The 27,675-nt window shown below is 46.4% G+C and overlaps 1 protein-coding gene across 7 annotated transcripts in view; it reads left to right on the top strand.

Moving 5' to 3' along the window:
- The window catches only part of prdm15 (PR domain containing 15), a 43,259-nt gene that overhangs the window by 12,653 nt on the left and 2,931 nt on the right, over positions 1 to 27,675 (top strand). For 5 of the 7 annotated variants that reach the window (XM_067993332.1, XM_067993327.1, XM_067993326.1 and 2 more), the window contains exons 7-23: positions 1,437 to 1,559; positions 3,821 to 3,919; positions 5,412 to 5,630; positions 7,612 to 7,759; positions 8,123 to 8,241; positions 9,761 to 9,855; positions 12,108 to 12,204; positions 13,712 to 13,879; positions 14,372 to 14,460; positions 15,037 to 15,168; positions 16,920 to 17,054; positions 18,352 to 18,521; positions 20,658 to 20,737; positions 21,827 to 21,946; positions 23,154 to 23,285; positions 25,470 to 25,553; positions 26,155 to 26,330. In XM_067993332.1, coding sequence (XP_067849433.1) covers positions 1,437 to 1,559; positions 3,821 to 3,919; positions 5,412 to 5,630; positions 7,612 to 7,759; positions 8,123 to 8,241; positions 9,761 to 9,855; positions 12,108 to 12,204; positions 13,712 to 13,879; positions 14,372 to 14,460; positions 15,037 to 15,168; positions 16,920 to 17,054; positions 18,352 to 18,521; positions 20,658 to 20,737; positions 21,827 to 21,946; positions 23,154 to 23,285; positions 25,470 to 25,553; positions 26,155 to 26,330 — 2,186 coding nt within the window. The remainder of the gene's footprint in view (positions 1 to 1,436; positions 1,560 to 3,820; positions 3,920 to 5,411; positions 5,631 to 7,611; positions 7,760 to 8,122; positions 8,242 to 9,760; positions 9,856 to 12,107; positions 12,205 to 13,711; positions 13,880 to 14,371; positions 14,461 to 15,036; positions 15,169 to 16,919; positions 17,055 to 18,351; positions 18,522 to 20,657; positions 20,738 to 21,826; positions 21,947 to 23,153; positions 23,286 to 25,469; positions 25,554 to 26,154; positions 26,331 to 27,675) is intronic. The other 2 variants (XM_067993329.1, XM_067993328.1) reach the window with 2 other exon arrangements.

The raw sequence follows: 27,675 nt of genomic DNA, 5'->3' as shown, positions 1-27,675 counted from the left end.
AGATAAGAATAACCATCCATGAAGCCAGCTCCCACTACGAGGCCCGTCGCGTTGCGGATTCTGAATGTAATCGCCAGCTGAGGAAGCCTTGCCTGAAAAATCAAGATTCCCCATCTGGGATTCACTGTTCAATCTGCGGACGCTCATTCCCAGCGAAAATCGGTCTCCTCAGTCATCGAAGAACTCACTGCGAAAAATGAGATGATATTCCGGCTGTCGTCGTCGATGTCGAAGCGTGAATGAATCAGGGATGAGGGGTTAGTTACAGTTATGAAGAGGGACTTGAGAAGTGAGGGCTTTTATCACTAGAGCTGAGAAAGTTTAAGAGGTGACCTGATCGAGATGTTCCAGATTATGACTGGGTTATGATTAGGTGAATAAATGGGGATAGATTGATTCCATGATTGGTGAGATGTCAATGAGAGGGCACAAATTTAAGATAATCACAAAGAATTAAATTGAAGATTAGAAAAACATTTCTTTACACAGAGGACAAGTACAGTGTTGAATTCTTCACCACAAACTCTGGAAGCAGAGTCCTTAAATTCTTTTAAAAGAAAATTATATAGTTCCTTGAAAAAGAGGAATATTAAAGGATGTGGAAAGAGAGCAGGAAAGTGGGATTAGACCCAGTCCCTTGTGGAGGAAAAAAAAGACTGTGTCACCTTTTAAGAGAAGGTTGGATAGGTGGTTGATAGAAAGAGAAACAAAGGGATATAGGAATGGGGCAGGCATGTGGGATTACACCAACATGGATTGCTTGGGCCAAATGACCTATTTCCATGTTGGAATTACACAGAAATTACAGACTAGGCACTGGCATGACTATTTGGCCTGATTGTGTTGTAAAACTCAACACGGTAGGATCCCCTTCTGTAGGATCATGCTGGGATACGCTTTCTTGGGCATCAGTATCCCTCTGGTACCAAGTACCCACTCTAAGTATGTGAGCAGACAGTGAATGTTGGCAGGCTACTCAACTGTGGGGAGGGGGAACATCAATCCCATATTTGCCTAATAACCACACACTTGCAAATCCCTGGAGTGGTCTCTGAGTAGTAATCAAGAGCAGGGACCCTGGCTGATCATTTTATTTACCTCTCCGTGGCCCTGGGGCAATGAGGCCAGTTGCTGTGCCCCAGTTTAGATTGACTTGCTCAGCGCAAACCAGGGGTCAAACATGGGGCCTCTTGGTTTATAGGGCCCTACACCCAGGAGACGGAGGGGAGGGAGGGGGAAGTGTGTTAATGTTGTTTGGAATCCATAATGTTTTAGTGTGTCTGCACAATTTACATTTGGACTAGGTATTGAACTTGGATAAATCTGCTTTGTATTAAGTAATTATGCCTTAATTACAGTCATGATGTGACTGGAGCAGAGATCTGTTCTGAGTGAGTGAAGTGCTTATCACTAATAGCCTCTCTCCTTTTCCCTAGATGAGGGCTCATTACAGAGGCAGTGCGAAATCGAAGATCTCAAAGTGCTGCCAAAGGTTCCCCCTGTGACATCTTTATGTGACAAGGGCAGTAACACCACAGCGTCTAGGGACAAGTCTCCAGGTGAGCTACGCTGTAACTTTGCACTGCAGTATCATTCCGCTAACTGTCTGTTAAAGCTTCCGAGAGCAGATGCTCGCGTTGTGGGAGACGTGTTTGCTTGGGTTTGGAATATGGTAAGTGGCTTTACAGATAACATGTGGTCCATGTGATCTCCTGGACTGGTCTCAATCGCCTGAGGGGGTCGGAGAGGAATTTTCCAGAGTATTTTGTCCCTTATTGGCCCTGGGTTTTTCTCTTTTTTTTGCCTCTTCAAGGAGATTAAATAGCTTTGGATGGGGGGGGAGGGAGGGAGGGAGAAGTATCTAGTCTTGATGCTCCGGCCATCGTGGGACAGGCTTGATGGATCAGCTAATCTTTTCCTGCCCGTCAGTTTAAATTTTAAAAATCTAACTTTTTAGGAACCAGTTTCAGCATCAAGCACTGAGGTCAGGTCTAGTTTCGGTCAGATATAGGGTAAAGCTCCGTTTATTCTATAAAGTACTGTGCCTCGTGACAATCTCAGAAGAGCAACCCCTAGAGTACCAGTGTCAGATTTTCCATCTCCCTCACCAGCCATCTCCGAGCGAGACTGCCTAATTTATTAATTTCTGACAAATCAGGGGTAGCTTGGTGCTGTGGGCCCACGCTCAGCAGGAGCTGGGCTGAGACTGCCCAAGTTCCTGTCCTTCAGGACTGTTCTCACCTGGCAGCTGGCAGCCCGCCAGTATGCACTGAATTCAGATCCAAGTGGTCGTGAAACACTGCCCCACCCAGACCCTGTGTTCTTTTTTTAAAAAAAATTGTCCCTGTGCAAAACAGCTCCGAGCAACGCATGTCACAAACTAGCTGCTGTTCGCTGCCTCCCACCTCAATCCATTGTTTACAAATTGTTCCAGACACAGAAAGGCATTGTCCCTGATCAAGACCGTGTCACACGGGCTCGTTGGGAACTGTTGCATCTTTATTTGGAAACAAGTTGCTGCTTTTCTTTTCATGTGTTAATCAATCGTCAAAGCTGCCTTAAAATTTTGCCATCTTTATAAAAGATAAAAGAATGAGCTTGCATGCAGTTCCAACCAGCGCCGAGAGATTTCTACCTTTCTTGAACCATGTCACTGGAAGGAGTTTGCGACGCTGTCGAGCTCTGGTTGTTCTGCACATGATAATGGGAATCACTCAATGCCGCATCCTCTGTGTCGGCGCTAACTCACACCAAGTCCTGTTCTCCCATCACCCCTCTGCTCGCTGACTTACATCGGCTCCCGGTCCGGCAACGCCTCCGTTTAAAAATTCTCATCCTTGTTTTCAAATCCCTCCATGGCCTCGCCCCCTCCCTATCTCTGTGACCTCCTCCAGCCCCACGACCCTCCGAGATCTCTGTGCTTCTCCAATTCTGGCCTCTTGCGCATTGTCGATTTTCATCGCTGCACCATTGGCAGCCGTGCCTTCAGCTGTCTAGGCCCTGAGCTCTGGAATTCCCTTGCTAAACCTCTCTGCCTCTCTCACCTCCTTTTAAGATGCTCCTTAGAACCTACCTGTTTGACCAAACTTTTGGTCACCTGTCCTAATATCTCCTTATGTGTCTTGGTGTCTAATTTTGTTTGATAACGCTCTTGTAAAGCACCTTGGGACGCTTTACTACGTTAAAGGCGCTATATAAATGCAAGATGTTGGCATGCGCCCTTGATCCCTCACAAGGTGGGCTGATGTTAACCATGTCGCAGTGGAGGATTACCAAGTGACCCCTTCTCTCGTGCTTTGGTTGCTGGCATAGCCCCATCCCCTCATAGTGTCCCTGTACTTTCTCCTGCTGGAAGATGAGGGAATCCCCCTGAATTTCACCTCTGGCAACATCCCACAGCTGAATGCTGATTTAAGCAGCAAGTTCATCAAGAGCCATGTGTGAGGTTGGTCCTTTGCTGCAAGTGGCCCCTGGGGATAAGAATTTCTTTGTATGCTGCGTGCAGTGAATGCATAAAAGAACGCGTTTACAATAGCGCTAAAACCACCATTCAGGGAAACTCTTCACAAAGTCGCTCCAGGATCGATCTGGATGAGGAAGGCCATTTGACACATCCCAGTTTATCCGTGCAGAAAGAAACTACAGTTGCCCCATTGCAGCGTCCAGCCGTTTCTTAAATGAGTCTAGGTTTTTGCCTCTGTTATCCTACCTGATAGGCCATTCCACACATAGCAACCAAAGAAATTCTTGCCCCCACCCCTTCCAATGAAGTTTAAAAGTCTGATATTTTCTGTCATAACTTATTTTGTTCTTCTTCCAGTCAGAGGTCAAGCAAGTGGTGTAGTTCCTGAAGTGGACCTGAACCAGTGGACTTGTAGAGTTTGTTCCGCCGTCTTCCGAGAACCCCAGCTTCTCACAGGTGAGAGCAGCTGCATTTTGCCCGACGTACTGAGTGGACTGCCTCAGGATTTGATGGCTGTAGCTTTTACTGTTTCTGATTTATATAAATGACTTTGATTCAGAAGCGGCAGTGATGATGAACTGGAGTGGGCCGTGGATTCTGATGATGGTCCTGTACAATATTGTACAAGTGTGCAGAATTAAGGCAGATGAAATTCATTACAGATAAATGCACAGTCTTGCACATTGGAAGAAAACAAATGGAGGACATACTTGATGAATGTTGTTGAACTAGCCAGGGTAGAGGCCACAAGCCAGGGTAGAGGCCACAAACGAGCAGTAATTAACAAAGCAAACAAAATGCTACGTTATATTTCCAAATCAGTAGAATTTAAGTCCTGAGACTGTCATGCTGTATAATGCTCCAGTAAGGCCACACCTTCAATAGTACATTCAGTTCTAGTCACCGAGGCACCAGGGAACGGCCAAGCCCTGGAAGTGGTACAGAGAATGATCATGAGACTGGTACCCTAGTGTAAGAAGACTGAGCTTTGAGGAAAGGGTAGAAAAACTTGAAGACTGCATCCTTGAAGGGAGCCGAATGAGAGGGGTCCTTTATAGAGGTATATAGACAAAGTACAGTAGAAAATGTTAACCCTGAGCATTATTTCAAGTTGAACCCTGACTGCAGGACAATGGGATGTAGGTACAAACTAATAAAACTCAAAGTAGGACTGATACCACCTTCACATAAAGAATGACCAGTGCCTGGGATTGACCTCTGAGTAGGGTAGTGGGAACAGTGATCGGAGGAACCCCACACAAGCGTGCTAAACATCCATCCACCAATAGTCGTCTGTAGCTTTTCAATCTCCCGCTGCTTTCTCTCTCATTCTATCCACGTCTCTTTCTTTTTGTAGTAGTGTTGTGTAAACGGGACCCCGTGATAATACACAGTACCAATTTTCCCATGACCATGAGCCCAGTCAGTTGTATCGTGTAGTGTTACCCTGAGGCTCTGTGACCGTACCTTTGTAGAACCCACAGCAGAATTCAATTTGGGGCCAATGGGTATTGGCTCTGAAATTACTGTCTGGAACTGGGTCAGACGATCAAAACGGAAAATGCGGGAAAAACACAGTGGGGTAGATTTTGACTTTGTGCGATGGGTGAATCGGCAGCTCGTTTTACATCTCTCTCGAAGTCAATGGAAATAAAAAATCAGGAGAGATGTAAAACAGGCTGCCGATTCGCTATCACCCATTTTACACGATCTCATAAAGTCAAAGTCTACCCCAGCAGGTGTTCACTCAAAACATTAACGATACAGAGGCTGACGGACCTGCTGCGCCTTTCCAGCATTTTCTGTTCCTATTTCAGATTTTCAGCATTTGTGGGTTTTTTTTAATCTCACCTCTATGACAGATGATGGAGTATTCAGCACCGGCTTTACTTTACTGTTCTTCATTGTCTAAAAATAAGTTTTCTTTTTACAATTTCGATTGCTGCAGACCACCTGATGAGTCATTTGGAGCAAGTCCACGGAATACCTCCGCCTGTGAAAGATTCAACTCCCGTAAAAGATGCGGACCCTCTCTCCTCCGGCCGCCCGGCCATCGTTCAAGTTGCCGCAAACCCGGAACAGAAGCCGAGGACGAGGCGGCCTCGGAAGCCGAAGCTACGCAGGGACGAGCCCGAATCGTTGCCCCCAGACCGGAATAAGACCGCAGGTTTGGACTTCAGCTCTTTGTGGTTCTTGTAGAAAGAAGGCATTTTGGACAGGTTGGGGAGGGTGGGTGGGGGCTGGCACTAATTGAGATATTGCTGGCAAAAGCTTTAATGGAAGCATTGAAAAATGCAAAAGACAATTTTGTGGATAAATGTAATTATGTTATTGTGGAATTTGTTACCTTTTGATTTTAAAAAATGTTGTTTATACCCTCACTTAGGACATTAGAAATTTCAGTTACTGAGAAAAGAATTTTCAGAAAGCAATATGTGGGAACCCGGTGGCCAGATTGTGCAACCCAAATGACAAATTTACTCTGACTAAACCCATTATAAAAGTGGAAAGAAGAATTTATAATGGGGGGGAAACAAGTTAACAAATAATGCAACCAAAATGCGATAACAGGAAGTCAAGTAGTACAGTCAAAAAGTGTGTGCAGCTGTAAGATTTTTAGCAAGATATAGATTATCAACAGATAATTTTCAATTTATTGGCACTCTTACTTTGAGATGCTGCGATTGCTGAGAATGTATTTCCTTCTCTCCCTTTCTTGTTTTGTCGCTGATTGCATCAGAAATTCCAAATTCAGGTAAGGCACCAATTAGACAGGACATGGAGCTCCCTCTACACAGTTGGACAACGTGCCTTAACCACAACCTTTCAAAGAGCATTGCTGCTCACACCATCAGTGTATTCCTTTCCTGTAATTGTGAGATTGCTGAACTATTTCCTATTGGTGCTCAGGCCAAGGGCAGTTTGCTGTTGTGGATTTTCGCACCTTAAGAGCAGATTTGATAAAGTCCAGAAATTTTCTGTTCTGTGGCTGTAGCATTTCATCCTACAGTCTTTGAGTGTCGACCCGACTCACTGGGAAACACTTTTGCCTCTGAGTCAGGAAGTTGGTGGTTCATGTCCTATTGCAGGTATTGAGCACATAATTTAGGTTGAAACTCAAGTACAACATTGAGGGAACGATGCATTCCCAAAGGCTGCATTACGTACATATATATGAAAAGAATGGTGAGAAAAGATCATCTGGCCCATCAGTAATCGTCCCATCCTAATAAAAAGAAGAAAGAAGTTTAATTTGTACTGCACCTTACATGACCTCAGGTCATCCCAAAGCGCTTGACAGACAATGAAGTACTTTTGAAGTATAGTTCGCTGTTGTAACTTAGGAAAACGTGATGGCCAGTTTGCGCACAGCAAGGTCCCACTAACAGCAAAGGGATAAATGACCAGATAATCTGTTTTCATGATGTTGGTTGGGGGATAAATAGCGCTCAGGACACCGGGGAGGACTGCCCTGCTCTTCTTCGAAATAGTGCCTTGGGATCTTTTACCCCCACCCGAGAAGGCAGGCGGGGCCTCAGTTTGATAGCTCATCTGAAAGATGGCACCTCCGATCTTGCAGCTCTCCCTCAGTACTACACTGGAGTGTCGGCCTATATTAAGTGCTCAATTCTCTGGTGTTATAAGCTGGATGGCCCATTGGTGAAGGATAGAATACTAGAGCCTGGTCTTCAGTTGCTTCCAAGCCTCTATTCACAGAGTTCCACATTACACACACCACACCCTAGCAAAGCTCTTTTTTTTAATGGATACAAGAGAGCCCCCAATTGATACACACTACCTGAATACAATTAACATTAATTGATATAAATCACATGGATACAATTAACATGTGGAGAGTGCTTGAACACACGACCTTCCGACTCAGAGGCGAGGGTGCTACCGCTGAACAGCAGCTGACATTTAATATTCAAGTGGATGTTAAAGCAGTGATGGCAGGCTTGGTATTTTGGAAAGATGAGACCAAATGGGCCTTTCTTCACCTTAACGTACCTTTTATAATATATCTATAATTATAATTGTGTCTACACCTCAGCGAGTAGAGTATGGATCCCAAAGGGGGAAAGGATAGCGTTAAAACATACTGTATTGCTTTTTCTCTTCATTCTTTTTCCTGTATTTTCTTGCAGAGTCCGACAGTGCCGTGAAAACCCCTTTAATAGATGGACCTTTGGAAGCATCTGTACGCGAAGAAAAATTGGGTGAAGTGTTAAATCCTGGAAAAATGTTGCGAAATGGTCGTCACGTACGTCCCAATTTGAGGCAAGTCCCAAGGAGGTGAAGATTTTATGTATTTAGGCGATGCCTCTTTGCTTTCTCCCCTCTGCGCACCACCGAAATTCTCCCCTCGTCTCGGAAGTGATGTAATTTCTCCTGTGATGCAAGGGGTTTCTGGGGATATGGGAACAGGGCAGGTACGTGGGATTAGGATTACTGCTCGTGTAGAGGATAAACACTAACATGGGCCAGTTGGACCTGTTTTCTGTGTTGTAAATTTCTGTGTGATCCTGTGGATGATCTAGGACAGGCCAAATAGCCTTTCTTAATCTATTATCTATCTTGTGATTTTTGTGAACGATGCCTTTTTATAAGCAGCGTAATACAGTTGGGTTTAGGATGTACTCTTGTATCTTCCCACAGGCCTGACACACGTAGGAAGATGTTGAGGCGTCTGGGTGACCAGCGAGTCTATCAGTGCTATCTCTGCAACAAGTTCTTCAACAACAGCAGCAACCTAAAGAGACACATCCGTTCCCATGGTAATGCCACCATTTTAATATCAAGTCCTGTTACTTAAAACAAACACATGCTCGAGGAGCAGAGCGTTTACTGTGATCGTTTTCCAAGTTAATTGCTTATGGACTTTCTCTGCAGTAGAATTACCCCTGTGTGATGTACCTTCTTTATAAATATAAACACTGAACTGGGAAGGCTTTATATAAATATAAATACCAAATGCCTTTTCCCTACTTTTTTAAAAAAAAACTTTTGCCAACTTTTTGCCCTCCTGTTCTGAGGGTGCTGACCTTTGCTTGGGTATGGCACCAGGCTAGTTGGCTACTCTCTGGTACCTTGCCCTAGTGGTGATTCTTCATATCAGCCTGGACAATGAGTGCCAATAAATTTTTTGATTGGAGGACGAGCTGGGTCTTGACCTCACCCAATGCCCACTGAAGCGAACTTTTCAGCAGCGGTCACTGGATAGTAGCAACCAGCAGTGACAATTTTAGCTGCGTTTATTTTATTTTTAATTCCCTCTCTTCCTACCTTGGGGCATTGACGGAGCTTTCCCCCACGTTTCACTCTATTTATTGTGCTGGCAAATAGAAACTTTTTTTTGCTTTGGGCATCAATCACTTTCAGGTCAAGTACAGTTTAGAACAGAAAAATAGAACTCTCTACACTGGTCCATTAAATACTTTCATGATGGCAATATCATTCGTTCAATGCACAGTACAGCTCCTTCTACACTGCTGCTTAAAGCACCCCTAGGTCTGATATAGCATAGGTTAGACACAGAGCAAAGTTCTCTCCACATTGCCTCTAAAGCACTCCCAGGTCAGCTATAACATGGGTTAGATACAGAGCGATACTGCATCGGCATTGCCTTCTTTGTAGACAAGGTAAAGCTGCCTCCAGTCTAGGTCAGATATAATATGGGTTAATTGTGGAACAAAGTTCCCTCTATATTACCATAATGTATTTTAAGATCACATCTAACAAATATTAGACAGTGTTCACCCTATACCTATAGAGTCTCTCCTGTAGTATCTTCGATAGGTGCTGACCAATTGAGCGTCTCCTGTACCATCGCTGATGGGTACTGACCTGTAGAGTTCTTCCAGTGTCCTCACCGACGGGTACTGACTCAGAGCCCTTCTTTATACCATCACCGTTATGTACTGACACACTGAGTTCTTTCGATACCATCACAACAACAACTTGCATTTATATAGTGGCTTTAACAGAATAAAACATTCCAAGGCACTTCACAGGATTCGTTATCAAACTAAATTTGATACCAATGGGTATTGACTCATTGTGATTAGCTGTACAATCATGGCTTGGTATTGAACCATTGAGGTCCTTCTGTATGATCGCTGACTAGCACTGACTTATTGGACTCCTCCTATAGGATCATTGATAGGTACTGACCCATTGGGTTTCTCCCATACTATTGCTGATGCGTACTGTACTGACCCATGCTGGCTTGCCCCTTTAATAACAGGGTAAGGACAATTGTTAACCTGTTCATTTTCCATTCTCCTCTGTCCACAGGTGATAAACTTTACAAATGTGATGAGTGTGAGAAAGAATTTAGCCGGAAGGAGAGTCTGAAGCAGCACGTCTCCTATAAGCACAGCAGGAATGAGGTGAGATCTGAATCACTGACGTGGATTGAAATTCCAGACACGAAAGTAAGCAGATTTTACTACAGTTAGCTGGGCTGAAACATTACTCTTCTCTCCCCCTTCCCTGTGCGAGCATATACAGCAGACCTCTTAGATCGCTCACTACTGGGAGGCTTTTGTTTTTGATTGGCAGTGACCTTCATCGAAGCTTCACAAGCTGAGAGAAGACGAGGTAAACCAGGAAGTAGTTAGGTGGATCTTAAAAGCCTTTGGATTGTGTGAGGAATGGAAAACTGAGGGAAGATGAAGAGTTGCATGGTTTTGAGTTCCTGGAGGGGGGGGAAGAGAGTTAGAGTGGGTGGTGGCGCACTGAGCAGTAGGATGTTGTATTTGAAGCTTAGGAGGAAGAAGAGAGGTTAGTTCAGAGGGAGCTCTTTGCTTCGCACCTCCTTAGAACAACACAACTGAGATGAGAACTTGGTTTTCTTAAATGTATGTCGAAGGAAATGGGGAAAGGAAGAGAAGAGATAATGGGCACCAACCCATCCCAACCATCCGTGGTACAAGCTGCAATAAACATAGAAAATAGGAGTAGGAGTAGTCCATTCGGCCCTTCGAGCCTGCTCTGCCGTTCAATATGATCATGGCTGATCCTTTATCTCAATACCATATTCCCGCTCTCTCCCCATACCCCTTGATGCCTTGTGTGTCTAGAAATCTATCTAGCTCTGCCCTATCTAAACTGCCCATCAAAATTCAACTCTCATCAACCTAAGAATGAAGTCCAATTTTTTGCATGCTAAAATTCGAACAAAAAAATACCGATGATGAATTGGATTTAAAAAACCTAATTGGAAAGCTCTTTCAAAGAGCCGGCACAGACATGATGGGCCGAATAGCCTCCTTCTGTGCTGTATGATTCTAAAGCAGAGCTTTCCACTGATAATTCTGTCCCCTGCCTCCTTCTGGGAAAGCACATACCCAGAGGCAGCATGGATTGAGATGGGACATTTCACATCCTGTTGCTGCATGTGGGCCCGTGTTGGAGCTCCAGTACGCGATGCCGTGGACTGTCTTAAGTGAATCTGAGGGCTGCCTGTCCTGGAGAAGTGGAGCATTACCCCTCTTCACTTCTTTTCACTTTTTGTGTTTATTTTCCTAGTTCAGTCACAGGTCAGGGATGAGATGAGTCAAATGCAGTGTAAAGAATTCCCCACTTGGTCTCTTCCTCCCCCCCCCCGGCCCATCCAAGAATGTGAAACTGGTACATTTAAGGCAATCCTATCTGCGTTTGTGATTGTCAGGCCTTTTACTGCAATGCTTGATGGCCGATAGGGATGGGAGGTAGAGGTGAGATAGGAGTAAGAGGACAGTTTTGCATTTTTCTGCATAGCACTTGGAGTAGAGGAACCTGTACTGATAGAATGAGTCTGTCGCATTGATGTACACCACTTTTCAGAGCGGTGAGAACATGGAACTCGCTACCGCAGGGAGTGGTTGAGGCGAATAGCACAGGTGCATTTAAGGAGAAACTAGATAAGTACACGAGGGAGAAAGGAATAGAAGGATACGTTGATAGGGTGAGGTGAAGTAAAGTGGGAGGAGGCTTGTGTGGAGCATAAACACCGGCACAGACCAGTTGGGCTGAATGGCCTGTTTCTGTGCTGTAAAATTTTATGTAATACATGTGGTTGTAGCAGTGTCACATATTTTGGGAGTGAAGGGACCGTGTTCAAACAGACCATACTATCCAGACACTCCACTTCAAGACCTAGCCTGTTGGTTTACGTTTCAGCCAGTTACTATATTAGTTGTTAGACCAATTATACGATAGAGAAGCTATTATACCCTATAATGAACAGTTGATTTTGGACATTACCCAGTTTATTATGATCATTATTATATCGTATACTAGTTACACCATATACCATGTTATTATACCATATACAAAGTTATTACACTAGTTATACTGTATACAACTTAATTATACTAGTTCATAGTAGGTACAGCACAGGTGGAGGCCATTCGGCCCATCGTGCCTTTGCCGGCTCATTGAAAGAGCTATCCAACTAGTCCCATTACCCTGCTCTTTTCCCATGGCCCTATAACTTTTTTCCCTTCAAGTATTTATCCAATTCCCTTTTGAAAGTTAACATTGAATCTGCTTCCACCGCCCTTTCATTCCACATACTAGTTATTCCACATAATAGTTTATTGTGCTAGTTATGATACTGGGTACCAGTTATTATACTGTGGCTGCTGTCATTCCCCAGGTGGACGATATCTACATGTACCAGTGTGCCACGTGTCTAAAAGCTTTCCGTATCAGGACTGCGCTGGAGTTTCACAACTGCCGAACAGGTAAAAGAGGTAAATTTGCTGTCCGTGGAAGTAGCTGACCCCGAAAGGGACTGTTTTCTGGGCTTGCCAATTGTGAACTTTGACTCCCGTTAAGCTAGTGTTACCCCTCCCTGTCCCAGAGGTCCTGAGGCCAACTGTAGCCCAATTGCTAACTCAGCACGGACCAGGAAGAGAAGCTGGGATTTTCCCGGTCTGTATAGCTCAGCATCGCAGCGCACAAATGGATTTAGTCACAACGCCATGGAGGGGTTTAGAGCTTGGAGAAATCCTATGGATATGATGTGCTTTACACGCGTCCCCACCCCACCTTTACACATCTCACAGTACCTGGATTCTCACAGGCTCGAGTTTTGTTTTCGAGGGAGTCTCCTGCAGACTCCTCCGTTGTATCCAGTACTGAAGCCACATGATAGCTGGTGCCTCCTACTGAGGTGGGCTAGCAAGATCTACAAGAATGCCTCTGTTGGGTCAGTTGAGTGCCATTGCATTGGCACTTTGGGATTAAATTCATCAAAATGAAAAAGAGCAGTGTGTTGTCCGAGGTTTGTCAAAAGTGCATGGGTTACAGGGAGATTATGCTTAATGTTCCGAATGACCGATAGAGCAGTACAAGATTACTGGAAAAATAGTGTTACTGAACTGGCAATACCAAAACTATCAAGGAAACTACCACTGAAAAAATAGTAACGAAGAATTACTGACAAAACTACCAATACAAAACTATTGAAAAATGCTGGCAATACAAAATTACCCCAAAAAATTAGCAATTCAAAACTACTGAAAAACTATCAATACCAAACTACTGGTTACTTACTTTAGAATAAAGTAATTTAGGGAGTACGGTAGTGTAGTGGTTATGTTACTGGACAAGTAATCCAGAGGCCTGGAGGGGAGTTACATGATCTATCGCAGGGAATCCAACTTGCTGACACTTCATGTTACAGCTGATGGACTATATTTATAAACGCCCAATGCAGGAACGAGAGGTGACTGAGAGATGCCACCTCGGCTATCTTCCCTTTGGTGAAAGCGCCGACTCGGGCAGGATGCACTCCAACGTCCTGACCAAGCGGCCACTTTTGTGAACCTTGACGGAGAGTGTCCACCGGCTAATCGTTCACAGGTGCATCGCTGCCGATCCGCTGACCCCGATCCTGTCCTCTTTCGCCGCGTATCGATCAGGAGCTGGCGGATTATTTTTTTAGCCCCTTCTGCATTCCGCATTCTAGGCAGGGGTACTGAGGCCAAGTGAAGGCCCTCCAATATTACCCTGACCGAGATCAGGTAACTCAACATAGACCGAACTCATGGCCGCCTTGATCGATATTGTTCAGTGCGACATTTCTCAGTTTCATTTACCAATTGAGTCATGAGCGGCTCCTCCTTTCTTCTTCATAACTATGTGGCCTGTCAGGTGAATTGCTAACAGCTGCCTGTGCTGCAATCTTTCTTGCGGCTAACTTTTTTTTTTTCTCTTGCACCTTTTGTGTGTTTTTATTTATCTGGTTTTTTTTAGACGACAAAACATTCCAGTGTGACATGTGCTTCAGGTTCTTCTCAACCAACAGTAACCTCTCGAAACACAAGAAGAAACACGGAGACAAGAAGTTCTCCTGCGATACCTGCGGAAAGATGTTCTACCGGAAGGACGTCATGTTGGACCACCAGAGGCGGCACACAGAAGGTGCACTGTCGCGTGAAAGGGCTGCGCTGCTTTCCGGGGCTAACTATAAGCAAGGCTCTGTTTGCGAAGTGGGTTGGGGAATTAGGCGTGGCGTGTCCGGTTTTTCCGATGGGTGACTTGGGGCCGCGCTACAGGTATGCATTGGGCCTCATTCACGTTGTGTAATTCTGTTAAACGATTCCTTTGGTAAATCTCCCAGCTTCAGGCCAGTCTGCGTCCGCAGTGTGCAGCTGGCCCTTGTAAAAGGGGCACTTGGGACCTGGCATGTTATAGGATTTTAGTACTAATCCTAAATTAATGCTTCCTCGCTGCTGATTTGCCAACTAGTGGGAATTATTTACTCTTTACTTTCACCGTTGTACACTTCTGTTCATTTCATAGGGTTATTAATAACCTGTACTCACCACTTTGGGTTTCATTGCTACTTTTGATTTGTTACAATGGCAAGACACTTTTTTTTTCAATTAACTTTTTCAAGTTTTTTTTGATCAGGTGGTAAACGTGTGAAGAAAGACGAAACTGAGACCAACGGAGTGGTGAAATACAAAAAGGAGCCATCAGGGTGCCCTGTCTGTGGAAAGGTACAAACACTGATGGACACCTTACACCAGGGAACAGGAATAAGAGGGGCTGATGCGTGCATTGAAAAATAAATTCACTGTCAGTGTGCTTATGAACAATCGTTTCCTTTTCTTCTTTCAAAATATTTTATCCGGGTGATGTTGTGCCTTCCACGCTCGTCACTCAGCTGTCGATCAGCCAGCGCTGACCCACCCGCTAAAATCTTCAATTCTGCTTTCTATTCTTTCACTCTTCCTCTCCCCAGTTCGCTCTGGTCCTCTGCTGCAGTTACTGCTCCTTTCTGGGGTATTGTTCCACGATGCTAGCTGGGCTCTGGTACCTCATTCAAGTAGAGGCAATCGGATGGGGTGGGCGGGATTACCTCCAATAAAAAGTGCCCCTCCCTGTACGGAGCAGGGCTGTGGGAGGTGTCTCACTGGTCATTGGGTGGCAGTTAATCCGATAAGACTGCAGGGCTGGAACTTTTCACTTGATAAATGGGCAGAAAATGGTTTCAAAGGACGGAAAAAAGTATTTGTCTAATGCGGTGCCTGTTAGTATACATGACCTGTGTCCCATTTACGTTTCGTTGGCAGGTATTCTCCTGTCGAAGCAACATGAATAAGCACTTGCTGACACATGGGGACAAGAAGTACACCTGTGAGATCTGCGGGCGCAAATTCTACCGTGTAGATGTCCTGAGGGATCACACTCATGTCCATTTTAAGGTATTATATATATTTTAAAAACCTAGAGATAAGAGGTGCTATACCATGTTATCCAAAAGTTGCATTTAACATTGGAAGCAGCCAGCCTGAGGCCACCAGTACCATTCAGTATCTGTGTCGAAAGTCTGGGTTTTTAATTTGGGGGCTGTAATTATGCTGGAACCTGTGTGGAGATTACATTAAAAGTGACCTTTTCTCCCCTCCTGTTTTTTTTTTCCTCCTCCCTGAGGATGCTGATTCATGGAGTGCACTCCCTTTAAGCACCAGCTTCTCTGCCCAAGCGGCTATTCTACCATGTGTGACCTCAAGTCAGTGAGTGTCGGCGGGTTATTCAGCTGTGGGGAGGCATCACTGACAAGCATGACCTTATCTTCACCGACGCCCGTACACAAACCAGGGGTACTGAGGCTAATTGTAGTTTCCCTTCCCCCTTCCCCGCCGCCAACACCAACCCAGCAGAGATCGGCTAACTGAGCAAATTAAACCTGGGTCCTTCCCGCACTTTCTGACTAGGTTCAAGGCCAGGCTGTGCATTTGTTTTTTTTTTGTAGATGTGCGAAAATGTTTGATGGCTAATGTATGTAAAAAAGGATAGCTACAGAAAAAATGGTGTATTATTTACACTTCATAACCTAATACAGTTGAGTGACGTAAATATTATTGTGACTTGTAACTTGGCTGGGCTGTGAATAGGTTATGTGTGTGCGTGCATGAGAGTAGAGGTATATTATGTAATAAAAATAGTTGTACAAGTTACTGGTGAATTTAGTTATACTAGTGGATCTCCCTTGGCATTGCTCACCATCACAATAATTTGGATAATACACTGTTTTATAAGGGCAGGAGTGTTGTGCCCTGTAATGCGCACACTATTATTCTGCTGCCAAGACGGAGCTACGTCCCTTTAAAGCCACAAAGTCTAATTGTCATTGAATGAACAATAGCAATAATTTGCATTGATATAGCACCCTGAATGTAAAGAAATAATCTCAGGGCACTTCATAAACAGACTGATTGACCGCAGCCTTTGTTTCTGTCACCCTCTGCCTTTCTGGCTCAGCATCAAATTTAATTGTTTGGTCAGGGAGATTGGAAATTGCTTGTAAGCTTCTTACCCAAATGGTTTGGGTCAGAAGCAACCCAACATTAAGTTACTGGCTTTCTTATTTTAAGTGATTTCTAAGGTCGGGTGTAGATAACAGACATTCTGACTCCTATGTCAGGAATGTATTTCCTGTTGCTGGTTGGATTTTTCTGTAAATTACAGTTAATTGGCTTTCTCCTCTTTGAATACAATCCGCTGTTATGTGTGCAGGCCGATACATAAATATAGATTTCATGCGCTTTTGTGGGGTTAAAGTGCAGCCGACTGCGAGCATGCAGCTCTCCCGTCCGGCAAGCGCGCAGCTCTCCCGCCGTCGGCTGCACCGAGGAGTATAAAGACACCGACTCGCCTTGTTCTGGCAGCGACGGAGTCCTACGTTTACGGGGGTCTTGCCGACCACCGCCCAGTACCTGGCTCTGTCTGCGCCGGTGCTGATGGTGGAGATGTAAACTTGAGGCGGAGGGCCGGCGAGGTGCCGCTCTGCCGAAATCAAAACCGCCAAAGCAAAGTGCCATCTCGAGCACAACGGAAGCCAAATAAATGGGTTTACGCAGAGGCGTGAGGATCGTGCGGCACCCAGAAGTGAAGCTCCAATTTACCGGGAGATAGTTTCTCCACGTGATGCACTCCTTCCTCTTGTGCGCAGGACATTCCACTGATGAATGAGCAGCAACGGGAGCAGTTCATCAGCAAGCTTGGGATCACCGCAGAGGAAACGGAAGATGCTTCGGACAGAGCAGGAGAGCCCGTTCCACATAAATACAGCTGTAAGAAATGCCAAGTGAGTGTATGTTTCTGTCGTTGAGCGTCCTAAGTGAAGAGCTACGGTCCGTTGTGCAGACTGCCCTCCCTGTGCCTTGCCAAGGTGGACAGTCCTCCACGTGTGAGCCAAGGCAAATGGGTTTCAGCATGGGTGGTTGAGGGCGGCAACGTCACAGTGAAGCCGAATCCTACTCCCTGCCCAATATCTATCTGTACTTCCAGCAGAGGGTCATCGGATAGCGATGAGAAGTGGGGAGACTGACTGATGTCACCCTCCCATCGCTTCAAAAAAAAAAGTAAGGCATTTGGGGGCACAACTTTAAAATTAGAATCAAGGGTGATGTCGGGAAGCACTTCTTCACACAAAGGGTAGTGGCAATCTGGAAAACTCTTCCCCCAAAAAGCAGTTGAGGCTGGAGGTCCACACAGTAGATCTTGTTCTCTGCTGTGTTTAGATTTTTTTTTTGCTTTTTCATTTCTACCTTTCTTTATACTTTTGTTGGATACGCCTACTTTTTGCATTAGCTGAAACTCATCTAATAGGCACAAACTGAGTGTCTTTGCTCGATTTTGGCTTCAAATGGCTTGTTTCTTACAAAGATTGCTGTGTCTTTGTTTAGGTATGAATTTCCTCCCATCCACTGATCTTATGCAAATGTCCTTGTTTAGAGTGAAGTGTGACTTCCCTGTACGTGATTGATCTTTCCTAGACTGATTGTCTTTGTTTGTCGTTTATCAAGTAACAAGGTCAAAGGCTCCTAAAGTAATTTAATAGCTAACTGGGATTATCTTTGTTTCCTCTGTTTGATAAGGCAGAGCTGGTCAAACTTCTTATCTTATACTTTCCAGGGCAAACATGGTCTCGAGTGACACCATTTGCATCTACAAAATAGAAACTCAATTGCCAGGCACAGACATGTTTTGACTTCTTTTGATCTGATTAACCTTGTACAGGACATATGAAAATTGCTTTGTACAGACTGACCGTCTCGGTGACATGTGTGCCCTGATCAATAGAGATCTTTTATCAGCAGAACTCCCAATTCTTGTTCTTTTTTAAATTCCTTTCTTCTATTTGACCCTTTGTGTGCTGGGCACTTTTTAGTGCAAGCTAGCTAAATTTTATTCTTTTACATTTTTATCTTGCATATTGCCTTCTGGCGTGCCGATTTTAGATAATGTTATACAGTACACCTTCTGATTATTTGATTAAAATTCTTGGTTAGGTGACTATACAGGAACCCTGAAACAGTGACCAGACCGATGAGTGTATCCATGTTCCCACCAAACACTGAACATTTCGTTCCTTTTTCCAGGCCACGTTTGCCAAAGGGAGTCAGTATTTGAAGCATCTGATGGAGATTCACAAGGAGAAGGGCTACGGCTGTTCAATCTGCAATCGTCGCTTTGCACTGAAGGCCACCTATCACGCCCACATGGTCATTCACCGGGAGGAGCTGCCGGACTCCGACCCCAACGTGCAGAAGTGAGTGACCTTAAATTCCTGCACTGCTTCACGGCGCCCATTGTGGGTGGGCTGGGCGTGTAACGTATAACACCTGTGGAAATCCACTGTCGTTCTTAAGGGTCTCAAACCTAAGCACTAAGGTCCGGCAACACCTCGATTTTTAAAATTCTCATCCTTGTTTTCAAATCCCTCGTTGGCCTCGCCCCCCCCCTCCCTATCTCTGTAACCCTCCTCCAGCCCTACAACCCTCCGAGATCTCTGCGCTCCTCCAATTCTGGCCTCTTGCGTATCCCCGATTTTCATCGCTCCACCATTGGCGGCCGTGCCTTCAGCTGCCTGGGCCCTAAGCTCTGGAATTCCCTCCCTAAATCTCTCTGCCTCTCTACCTCTCTCTCTTTAAGACTCTCCTTAAAACCTATCTCTTTAACCAAGCTTTGGTCACCTGTCCTAATATGTGGCTCAGTGTCAAATTTTGTTTGATAACACTCCTGTGAAGCGTCTTGGGACGTTTTACTTTGTTAAAGACGCTATATAAATGCAAGTTGTTGCTGATTTAAAAACAAGTTAGAAGAGCGAAAAGCAAGAGGAGTTGAGGGCAGTTTCTCAGAGTGGTTGGAAGTGGATAGTGGTGTCCCACAGGGCTCTGTTCTGGAACCGTTTCTCTTCACTGTGTACGTCAATGATTTGGATATAGGGCTAGAGGGATTGACATCCAAATTTGCAGCTGATGCTAAAATAGGCATGATAATTAATTCTGTGGTTAAACCAGCTAAAGCTGCAGAGAGTACCAGCATTGAGCACTGGTAACAAGCTTCTTATTGTGTGCCCAGCTGGGACCACTCTGCCAGTTAAAGCTTTGGCTTGCGCAGTTATATGGAGCAGAATGTCAAGAATTCCAGCCCCCTCTTTCTCCACCACCCCCCACCCCCCCAGTGAAAGTTGCACCTCACCATTTCCCTTTATTGAGCCAGGTTGGCTGCTCAGTTATCAACAGTACTACAGAGCAAGAAACAAAGAACTTGCATTTATATAGCACCTTTCACGACCTCCGGACATCCCCAAAGCACTTTACAGCCAACTAAGTACTTCTTGAAGTGTAGTCACTGTTGTAGCAAAGGCGGCAGCCAATTTGCGCACAGCAAGCTCCCGCAAACAGCTAATGTGCTAACGGCCTGATAATCTGTGATAGAGCTGCTGGATAAGGTTACATACAGCCAGTGGGTTGGGCTGGAGCTCTGGCACACCGCTCCGTGGAGTTGGCGATGCACGGGTTGACATGCCTGTGACTTCCCCACGTGGTGACTTCCCAATCTCAGCTCTGCCGCTATGAGGCTGAAGCACCTCAATGGCGAGTTGAGGAAACCTGAGACGCCGACGTCACTGTAAATAGATGTCCCAGTGGGCCTCTACAGAGCAAGGCAGGCTAGGTCCAGGAGGTGGGGAGACTCCCCAAGGGAGATTTCTCAATGTGTTTAAGCCCTCTGCTCCCTATTTGCTCCCTGGAAGGTGCAGACACTTGCTGTGGTACAATTCCTTGGTCGTCAGCCCCCGCTGTCCCACCAACGTGCCTGAATAGCAGGCAAATTTATCAAAAACTTACCTGAGCCTCACCTGGCCAGTAGGTTCATCCCGCCGTGGTTCTGCTGCCAGGTAGCGGACAGTACGAGACCCCCTCTTTCCCCCCCCCCTCCCCCCCACCAGGCTTCACGTTAACATTGCGGCGCGGACTGCGACTTTCGCATGTTAAGTAGACCCCCGCCTGCCTTTAGCGGGAGCCTCGTCGATCGGCACCCTTAATGTTACATCGGCCGGGAGCGTCCTGTTATCTCTTCTCCCCCCTCCTTTTTTTTTCCAAAAGTACTTTGGAGAGGTTGGGGGTGCTGGTTAAAATCGAGCCCTCGCTGTCTGGACTTGCATGAAGAATGGTCACTTGAGCTCGGTACCAGAGGATGTCTGGTGCCCATAGAACTGTATCTCAACAAGTAGCAGGGGTCAGGAGAGGAAGCGCCTAAATTGATGAGGATATTTGTTCTGCAGCGATTTCCAAAAGTTGTGATCTCTTTTCTCGTTTTTCTGTAACGTGGCTCCATGTGCAAGTTCTTGTCCTTTGATCAATACTCTCTGCTGAGCTGTGCGGTCGTGTTTCTGTTCCAGGTACATCCATCCCTGTGATATTTGTGGAAGGATCTTTAACAGCACAGGGAACTTGGAACGTCATAAAATAATCCACACAGGTAAAGCCCCGGATCGCAAACCCAACGCATCGTCCATTCCCGTTGTCCGCAGGATATAACGGAAATTATCTGAACTCTTCCTTTTGGGTCCCACCCCCCCCCCCCACCAAAACCCCCTTTTCCCCACCTTATAAAAAGGAAAATACAATTCGATTTGACTTTTGATTGAAATTGCCTTAATCCTGATCTTTCCTGTCACAAGATCCTAGCAAGTTTACACGTATGTTTTTTTTTTGGTTGGGGGGGAATCGATCACAGGATCTGGAAAGGTATTTTCCACACAATAATTAGGTCAGGTCATTTGCTTTCACTCAAATCCGCTCAGAACCCGGCATTTTTTGCTATATCCCTGTTTTTTTTTTCTTCTTCCTGCGCAAGTGTCGAAATTTGCAGGATGGGAAATCACTTGGTCACCGGTTTTCCGTTAAAATTAGAAGCACCTGCGGCTTCCCGCCCGCTGAGCCGAGTTACGGACTTTCAATCGTGTCGAGCCGCCAGACGCAGCTTCGCTGGAGAGTCGAGAGCGGAAAGATTGAGGGCTGGGATTGCGTGCCACCTCGTGGCCACTTACAGGGTGGCAACGGCGGAGGGCTGCAGTCTTGTGTTTTGCTGGCGACAGAGGTGGGGGGGGAGCGCGCGATGCAGAGCGACCAAGAGATTTAATTAATACCTTCCCCCTTCTCAAGACCCCGGGTTGGCGTTGAGTTCGCTGATGGCAGGTGACGGTGCAGGTGCGACAGTTGCCTTCAGAGGGAACGCTGCAGCCGCAACAGAACTCAAGAAGCTCGACGACATCCAGGGCAAAGCTTGATCGGCCCACGTCCTGGGAACGAAAATAAAGTCCCTGACTTGGTTTATACTAGACCGCAAGTCTGTAACTACTTGTTGCGGAAAAGGTCCATTTCCAATTAATAAAACGGGCCTAAAAATATTCCTTGGGCTTTGCTCTATCGCCAAAAAAAAAAGTGAGTCAAACTGTGAAGAAAATTGGCTCTGAGTCACTGTGTGCTGCCAGGCATCGGAAAGAGGCTTTGTTCTGTTGCGTTTTCTTTCTCCGGTCGTATTTTAATCTTGCTCCTTGCTGTTTAGGAGTGAAGAGTCACACCTGCGAGCAGTGTGGGAAGTCCTTTGCCCGGAGAGACATGTTGAAGGAACACATGAGGGTGCACGACAACGTTCGAGACTATCTGTGTGCAGAATGCGGTAAAGGTGAGAGACGCACTCCTGCCCGCCGGAGGGACCGATGCTGCGGTGCAGAGCTGTACCGCGGAGGAGTTGAGCTTGTTCATGTTCATGCTGTAGGTGCCGAATTAAGTGGGGGGGGGGGGGGGGAGTGGGTAGTAACTATTTCCTTAATGTTAATATTGGAGGTAACCGCGCATTATTCTCTTTGCCTTACTCAAAGAAAGGAAAGAAAGAACTTGCATTTATTTAGTGCCTTTCACAACTATAGGATGTCCCAAAGCACTTTACAGCCAGTGAAGTATATTTGAAGTGTAGTCACTGTTGTAATGTAGGAAACACGGCAGTTAATTTGCACAAAGCAAGCTCCCACAAACAGATTTTTAGTGATGTTGGCTGAGGCATAAATATTGGCCAGGGCTTCAGGGAGAACTCCCCTGCTCTGCTTCGAAATAGTGCAAAGGGATCTTTTATATCCACCTGAGAACACCCGCTCCCCTCCCCTCGCTCGCGCTCTCCGCTCCCCCCCTCCCCTCGCTCGCGCTCTCCGCTCCCCCCCTCCCCTCGCTCGCGCTCTCCGCTCCCCTCCCCTCCCCTCGCTCGCGCTCTTCGCTCCCTCCCTCCCCTCGCTCGCGCTCTTCGCTCCCTCCCTCCCCTCGCTCGCGCTCTCCGCTCCCCCCCCTCCCCTCGCTCGCGCTCTCCGCTCCCCCCCCTCCCCTCGCTCGCGCTCTCCGCTCCCCCCCTCCCCTCGCTCGCGCTCTCCGCTCCCCCCCCTCCCCTCGCTCGCGCTCTCCGCTCCCCCCTCCCCTCGCTCGCGCTCTCCGCTCCCCCCCCTCCCCTCGCTCGCGCTCTCCGCTCCCCCCCCCTCCCCTCGCTCGCGCTCTCCGCTCCCCCCCTCCCCTCGCTCGCGCTCTCCGCTCGCCCCCCCCCCCCTCGCTCGCGCTCTCCGCTCCCCCCCCCTCCCTCGCGCTCTCCGCTCGCCCCCCCCCCCTCGCTCGCGCTTTCCGCTCCCCCCCCCCCTCCCTCGCGCTCTTCCCCCCCCCCCCCCCCCCCCCCATCATGTGAATGAAACAAATGAATTAATATCTCAAGAATCCTCAATCCCCTTTCTCAACTGGTTCCTTTTTCCAATTGGTCTGTTCACTAACCTTGGGGGGGGGAGGATGGAATCTACTAATCTCCAAGACTTGTGAATTTTGTAACAATGTCCTTTCCTTCACCTTTCCGTGCCCAGGGATGAAAACCAAGCACGCCCTCCGACATCACATGAAGCTCCACAAGGGGATTAAAGAGTACGAGTGTAAGGAATGCCATCGGAAGTTTGCACAGAAGGTCAATATGCTCAAGCACTACAAGAGGCACACGGGTAATTACAGACGGAGATCCCGGCCAAGACCAGTGATTTCTAACTGTTTCCATACCGGGGGCGCGGCGGGTTTATATCCGGAACAGTGTTCGCAGCAGATCTGAGAGCATTTGTAAAGAGGAAAGAATAGCTTCATGTTTCAGGTTTCTGATGAGAGAGAAAGAAAGCCTTGCACTTTTATAGCGCTTTTCACAACCTCACAACATCCCAGAGTGCTTCACAGCCAATAAAGTACCTCATTGGTGTGTCGGCTGGTAGCAGTCTCGTCTCGGAGTCAGAAGGTCGTGGGTTCGAGCCCCCGCTCCAGAGACTTGAGCACAAAATCCAGGCTGACACTTCAGGGCGGCACTGAGGGTGGGCGGCACTGTTGGAGGTCTTCCGGATTAGAAGGTCCCCGACTGCCTGTTCAGATGAATGTAAAAGATCCCATGGCACAATTCAAAGAAGAGCAGGGGAGTTCTCCTGGGGTCCTGGCCAAAATTCCTCCCTTAGTCAGCATCACTAAAAACAGATTAATTGGTTATTCATTCATTTCTTGTTTGAGGGACCTCTGTTGCTTTTGTTTATGTAACGTTGACTACGCTCCAATAAAGTAATCCATTGGTTGTAAAGTGTTTTGAGAAATGATGAGGCGCTGTATAAATACAAGTCCTTAAGCAGTTGATAAGTAGGTGCAAGTATCTTCACAAACCATACTGCTAAAATGAGTTGATCTGCATTATTAACTACCTCCCCGCCGCACCCACTCCATGTTCTGACGAAGGGCCCCAGAGAGTTTAGATAGGCTGCTGTGAGCCGAGGCTTAGGGACCCCAAGTATTCGTAGGAGTATTGCTGGAATTTAACCGGCAAAACTGTGCAGTCTGTCGGCACTGTTACTTCCAGGGGTACCTGGAGCCGAGTGGGCCCAGCGCCCGGTGACAGGACTCCCTCTCCAGATCCCATCAGTGAACCCTGGAGAGTTAGCTCATCACCAACAGTGCCCTGGAGTACTGTGGATCCCCTGGTTCCGAGCTGCCTGGGTATATGGGAGTTATAATGGTTGTCCTGCTCGGTGAACAGGGGAAGCCCATTCTCAATAAAATCAGTACCCGTGCTTAACACTGGAACGGTACAGATGATCCGTTTTATAACAGCAACTTGCATTTATATGGTGCCTTTTAATATAATAAGGGGCTTCACGTAGGACAGAACAGCTGCCGAGGGGGTGGTAGTTGAGTTAAGAGAGATGACCGAAAAGATTTGAGGGAGTTTTTAAAGATGGGGAGAGAAGTGGCAAGATTATGAGGTTTAAGGAAACAAGGGGGTCTTGCCGCCATGTTTGTCCAAATAGCAGTAACCTTGCTTTCAAAATAATCCATTGGCTGTTGAGTGCTTTGGGACGTTCTGGAGATGTAATAAGACGCTTTATAAATGCAAGCTGTTTCTTGATACAATAGACGTTACATCAGAAGGGGGGGGAAGTCACAGGGGAACAGTGATTGACACTCATCAGCTTCTGCTCACCCGCCCGCAGGTGAGAACTGGTCATGGTGGAAGTTGGGTGTCTTGTGACGGGGAGATTCACCATTCCTGAAGTATTATTAAAACGTGTATGTTAGGCGGTGTAGAGGGTCACCACGCTGTCCTTTCACCCCTGTAGGGCTCATAACAACAACAGCTTGCATTTATATAGTAAAACGTCCAGAGGTGCTTCACCGGAGCGATTATCAAACCATATCTCCACATAAGGAGATGTTAGGACAGGTGACCAAAAGCTTGGTCGAAGAGGTAGGTTTTAAGGAGCGTCTTAAGGGAGGAGAGAGAGAGATTTAGGGAGAGAATTCCAGAGCTTAAGGCCTAGGCCGCTGAAGGCACGGCCGCCAATGGAGGAGCGATGAAAATCGGGAATTTGCAAGAGGCCAGGATTGGAGGAGCACAGAAATCTCGGAGGGTTGTAGGGCTGGAGGAGGTTACAGAGGTAGAGAGGGGTGAGGCAATGGTGGGATTTGAAAACAAGGGTGAGAATTTTAAAATTCAGCATAAGAGCTGGCCCAAGAAAATATGACTTCATCGTAACAATACTGCTGTGTTTTAAAAGAAGCCACTTGGTGCGGTGTAACTGTATAATGTATGCTGACCGACACTGCGCGTTGTGTATCTTATTTTTTTAATACGTACATTGTGTGTTTGTTGTTCTGTGCAGGTGTGAAGGACTTCATGTGTGAGCTGTGTGGGAAGACTTTCAGTGAGAGGAACAGTATGGAGAACCATAAACTGCTTCACACTGGTGCGTGCCAAACTAACCCGGTCACATTCAAGCTGGGTGCAGGCGTGTTGGGGTTCAGGAGTCGCTGCTGGTGAAACCAACTCCAGTTTTCAGAAGGGGAAATAATTTTTTTTAAAAGGAAACTGATTTGTATTGAGAACGAAAAGAAAAAGTTTGCAGGGCAATGGGGAAAAGAGCAGTGGAGTGGGACTAATTGGATAGCTCTTTTCAAAGAGCCGGCACAGGCACGATGGGCTGAATGGCCTCCTTCTGTGCTGTATGATTCTAATTAACTGGAGAATGAATAATGGAAACCCAAGAGTGAGTTACACGTGGGAATCTGACTTGAATTGAGATGGTTTATCTGTAGAATATACAGTGGGTTCACAGGAAGAAGTCCAAAAAATTGTATTAAAGTAACAAGTCACATGAGTGTTGTTTTTTAATCTCTGTTAAGGAGTGTTTTCTACCGATCAGCCGTTCATTAACCCTTTTGCTCGCACCAGTTTCCATCAGCAACCATCCCACTCTTAAATCCTTTCTGCTTTTGTCTCTTTCTCTACCCCACCCCCCCCCCCCCCCACCCCGACCTTTCCCCTACACCCACCTCTCACCCTCGCAGTCGGAAAGCAGTGGACCTGCAGCGTCTGTGAGAAGAAGTTTGTAACCGAATACATGCTCTTCAAACACATACAGCTGACTCACAAAAAGGTGGAGGCTCAGAACTGCCACCTGTGCGGCACGAAGGTTTCTACGCGAGCTTCGATGAACAGGCACATGAGGCGCAAACACCCCGAGGTGAGAGGTTTTAGGGATGGACTGAGTGAGGAGGGGGTGGGGGTGGGAGCTCCAGTGACGAGAATATCCAATAATATTCCATCGGGGGAGGGGGAGGAGTGGGGCAGCGTTTCAACATCCATTTTATGGCACATTCTGTTTTACACATTGCTAAAAGGGAAATCAGACCTTCACCCCACCTGGAGCCTTTTTAATAGACAGTAGTTCAGTGCAGCACAGCGCCAATGGCCGGTGCAGCATCATGACAATCGTGGAGTGAACTTATTACAGGCTCAAACTAATTGAGCAAAATCTCCGCTGAATAGTCGTGCTGACTGTATATTTGACCACAGGTTGTTCCGATACCAATCGGCAAATTACAGCAGCTTCCAGAGACCACTGCCACTGATGGCTCTTCCATTGGAATAGTCCAAGTCAGGGAAGCAAGTCTTGCTTCATTTTAGAACAGTGTAAGCTGTAGCGATAGAGGTGAGGATTTGAAAGATGAGAGACTAGAGAAACTGAGCTTGTTCGTTAGAACAGAGAAAGGTTAAGAGGAGATCCCATAGAGGTGTTCAAAGTCAGGAACCCGTGCAAATGTTACTGATTTCTGGAGTTCCACTACAGATATTGACACGCTGCTAGGGACCTCCTGTCTTAACTTCTGAAAGATGGTGCCCATTACAAATGGAAAACAATGCTTTCATTGCAGTAAATGTGTCTTTTTATTTGTATGCAGCAATTGAAATAACATGTCGGTCAGTTAACTTAATACAGAAATCTGATGATATCGTGGATCCTGGTTTGAAAATCTACAAACTAACTTGTAACATAGAAAGATTTATGGCACAGAAGGAGGCCATTCGGCCCATCGTGTCTGTGCCGGTCAAAAAAGAGCTAACCAGCCTAATTCCACTCTCCAGCACTTGGTCCATAGCCCTGTAGGTTACGGCACTGCAAGTGCATGTCCAAGTACTTTTTAAATGAGTTGAGGGTTTCTGCCTCTACCACCCTTTCAGGCAGTGAGTTCCAGACCCCCACCACCCTCTGGGTGAAAATATTTTTCCTCAGCTCCCCTCTAATCCTTCTACCAATCACTTTAAATCTATGCCCCCTGGTTATTGACCTCTCTGCTAAGGGAAATAGGTCCTTCCTATCCACTCTATCTAGGCCCCTCATAATTTTATACACCTCAATTAAATCACCCCCCAGCCTCCTCTGTTCCAAAGAAAACAACCCCAGCCTATCCAATCTTTACACATAGCTAAAATTCTCCAGTCCTGGCAACATCCTTGTAAATCTCCTCTGTACCCTCTCTAGTGCAATCACATCTTTCCTGTAATGTGACCAGAACTGTACGCAGTAC

Source organism: Heptranchias perlo, chromosome 11 (genome assembly GCF_035084215.1).
Source record: "Heptranchias perlo isolate sHepPer1 chromosome 11, sHepPer1.hap1, whole genome shotgun sequence".
Lineage (NCBI taxonomy): Eukaryota > Metazoa > Chordata > Chondrichthyes > Hexanchiformes > Hexanchidae > Heptranchias > Heptranchias perlo.
Note: the sequence above shows the minus strand (reverse complement) of the source record. Positions and strands in the feature narration are given on the sequence as shown.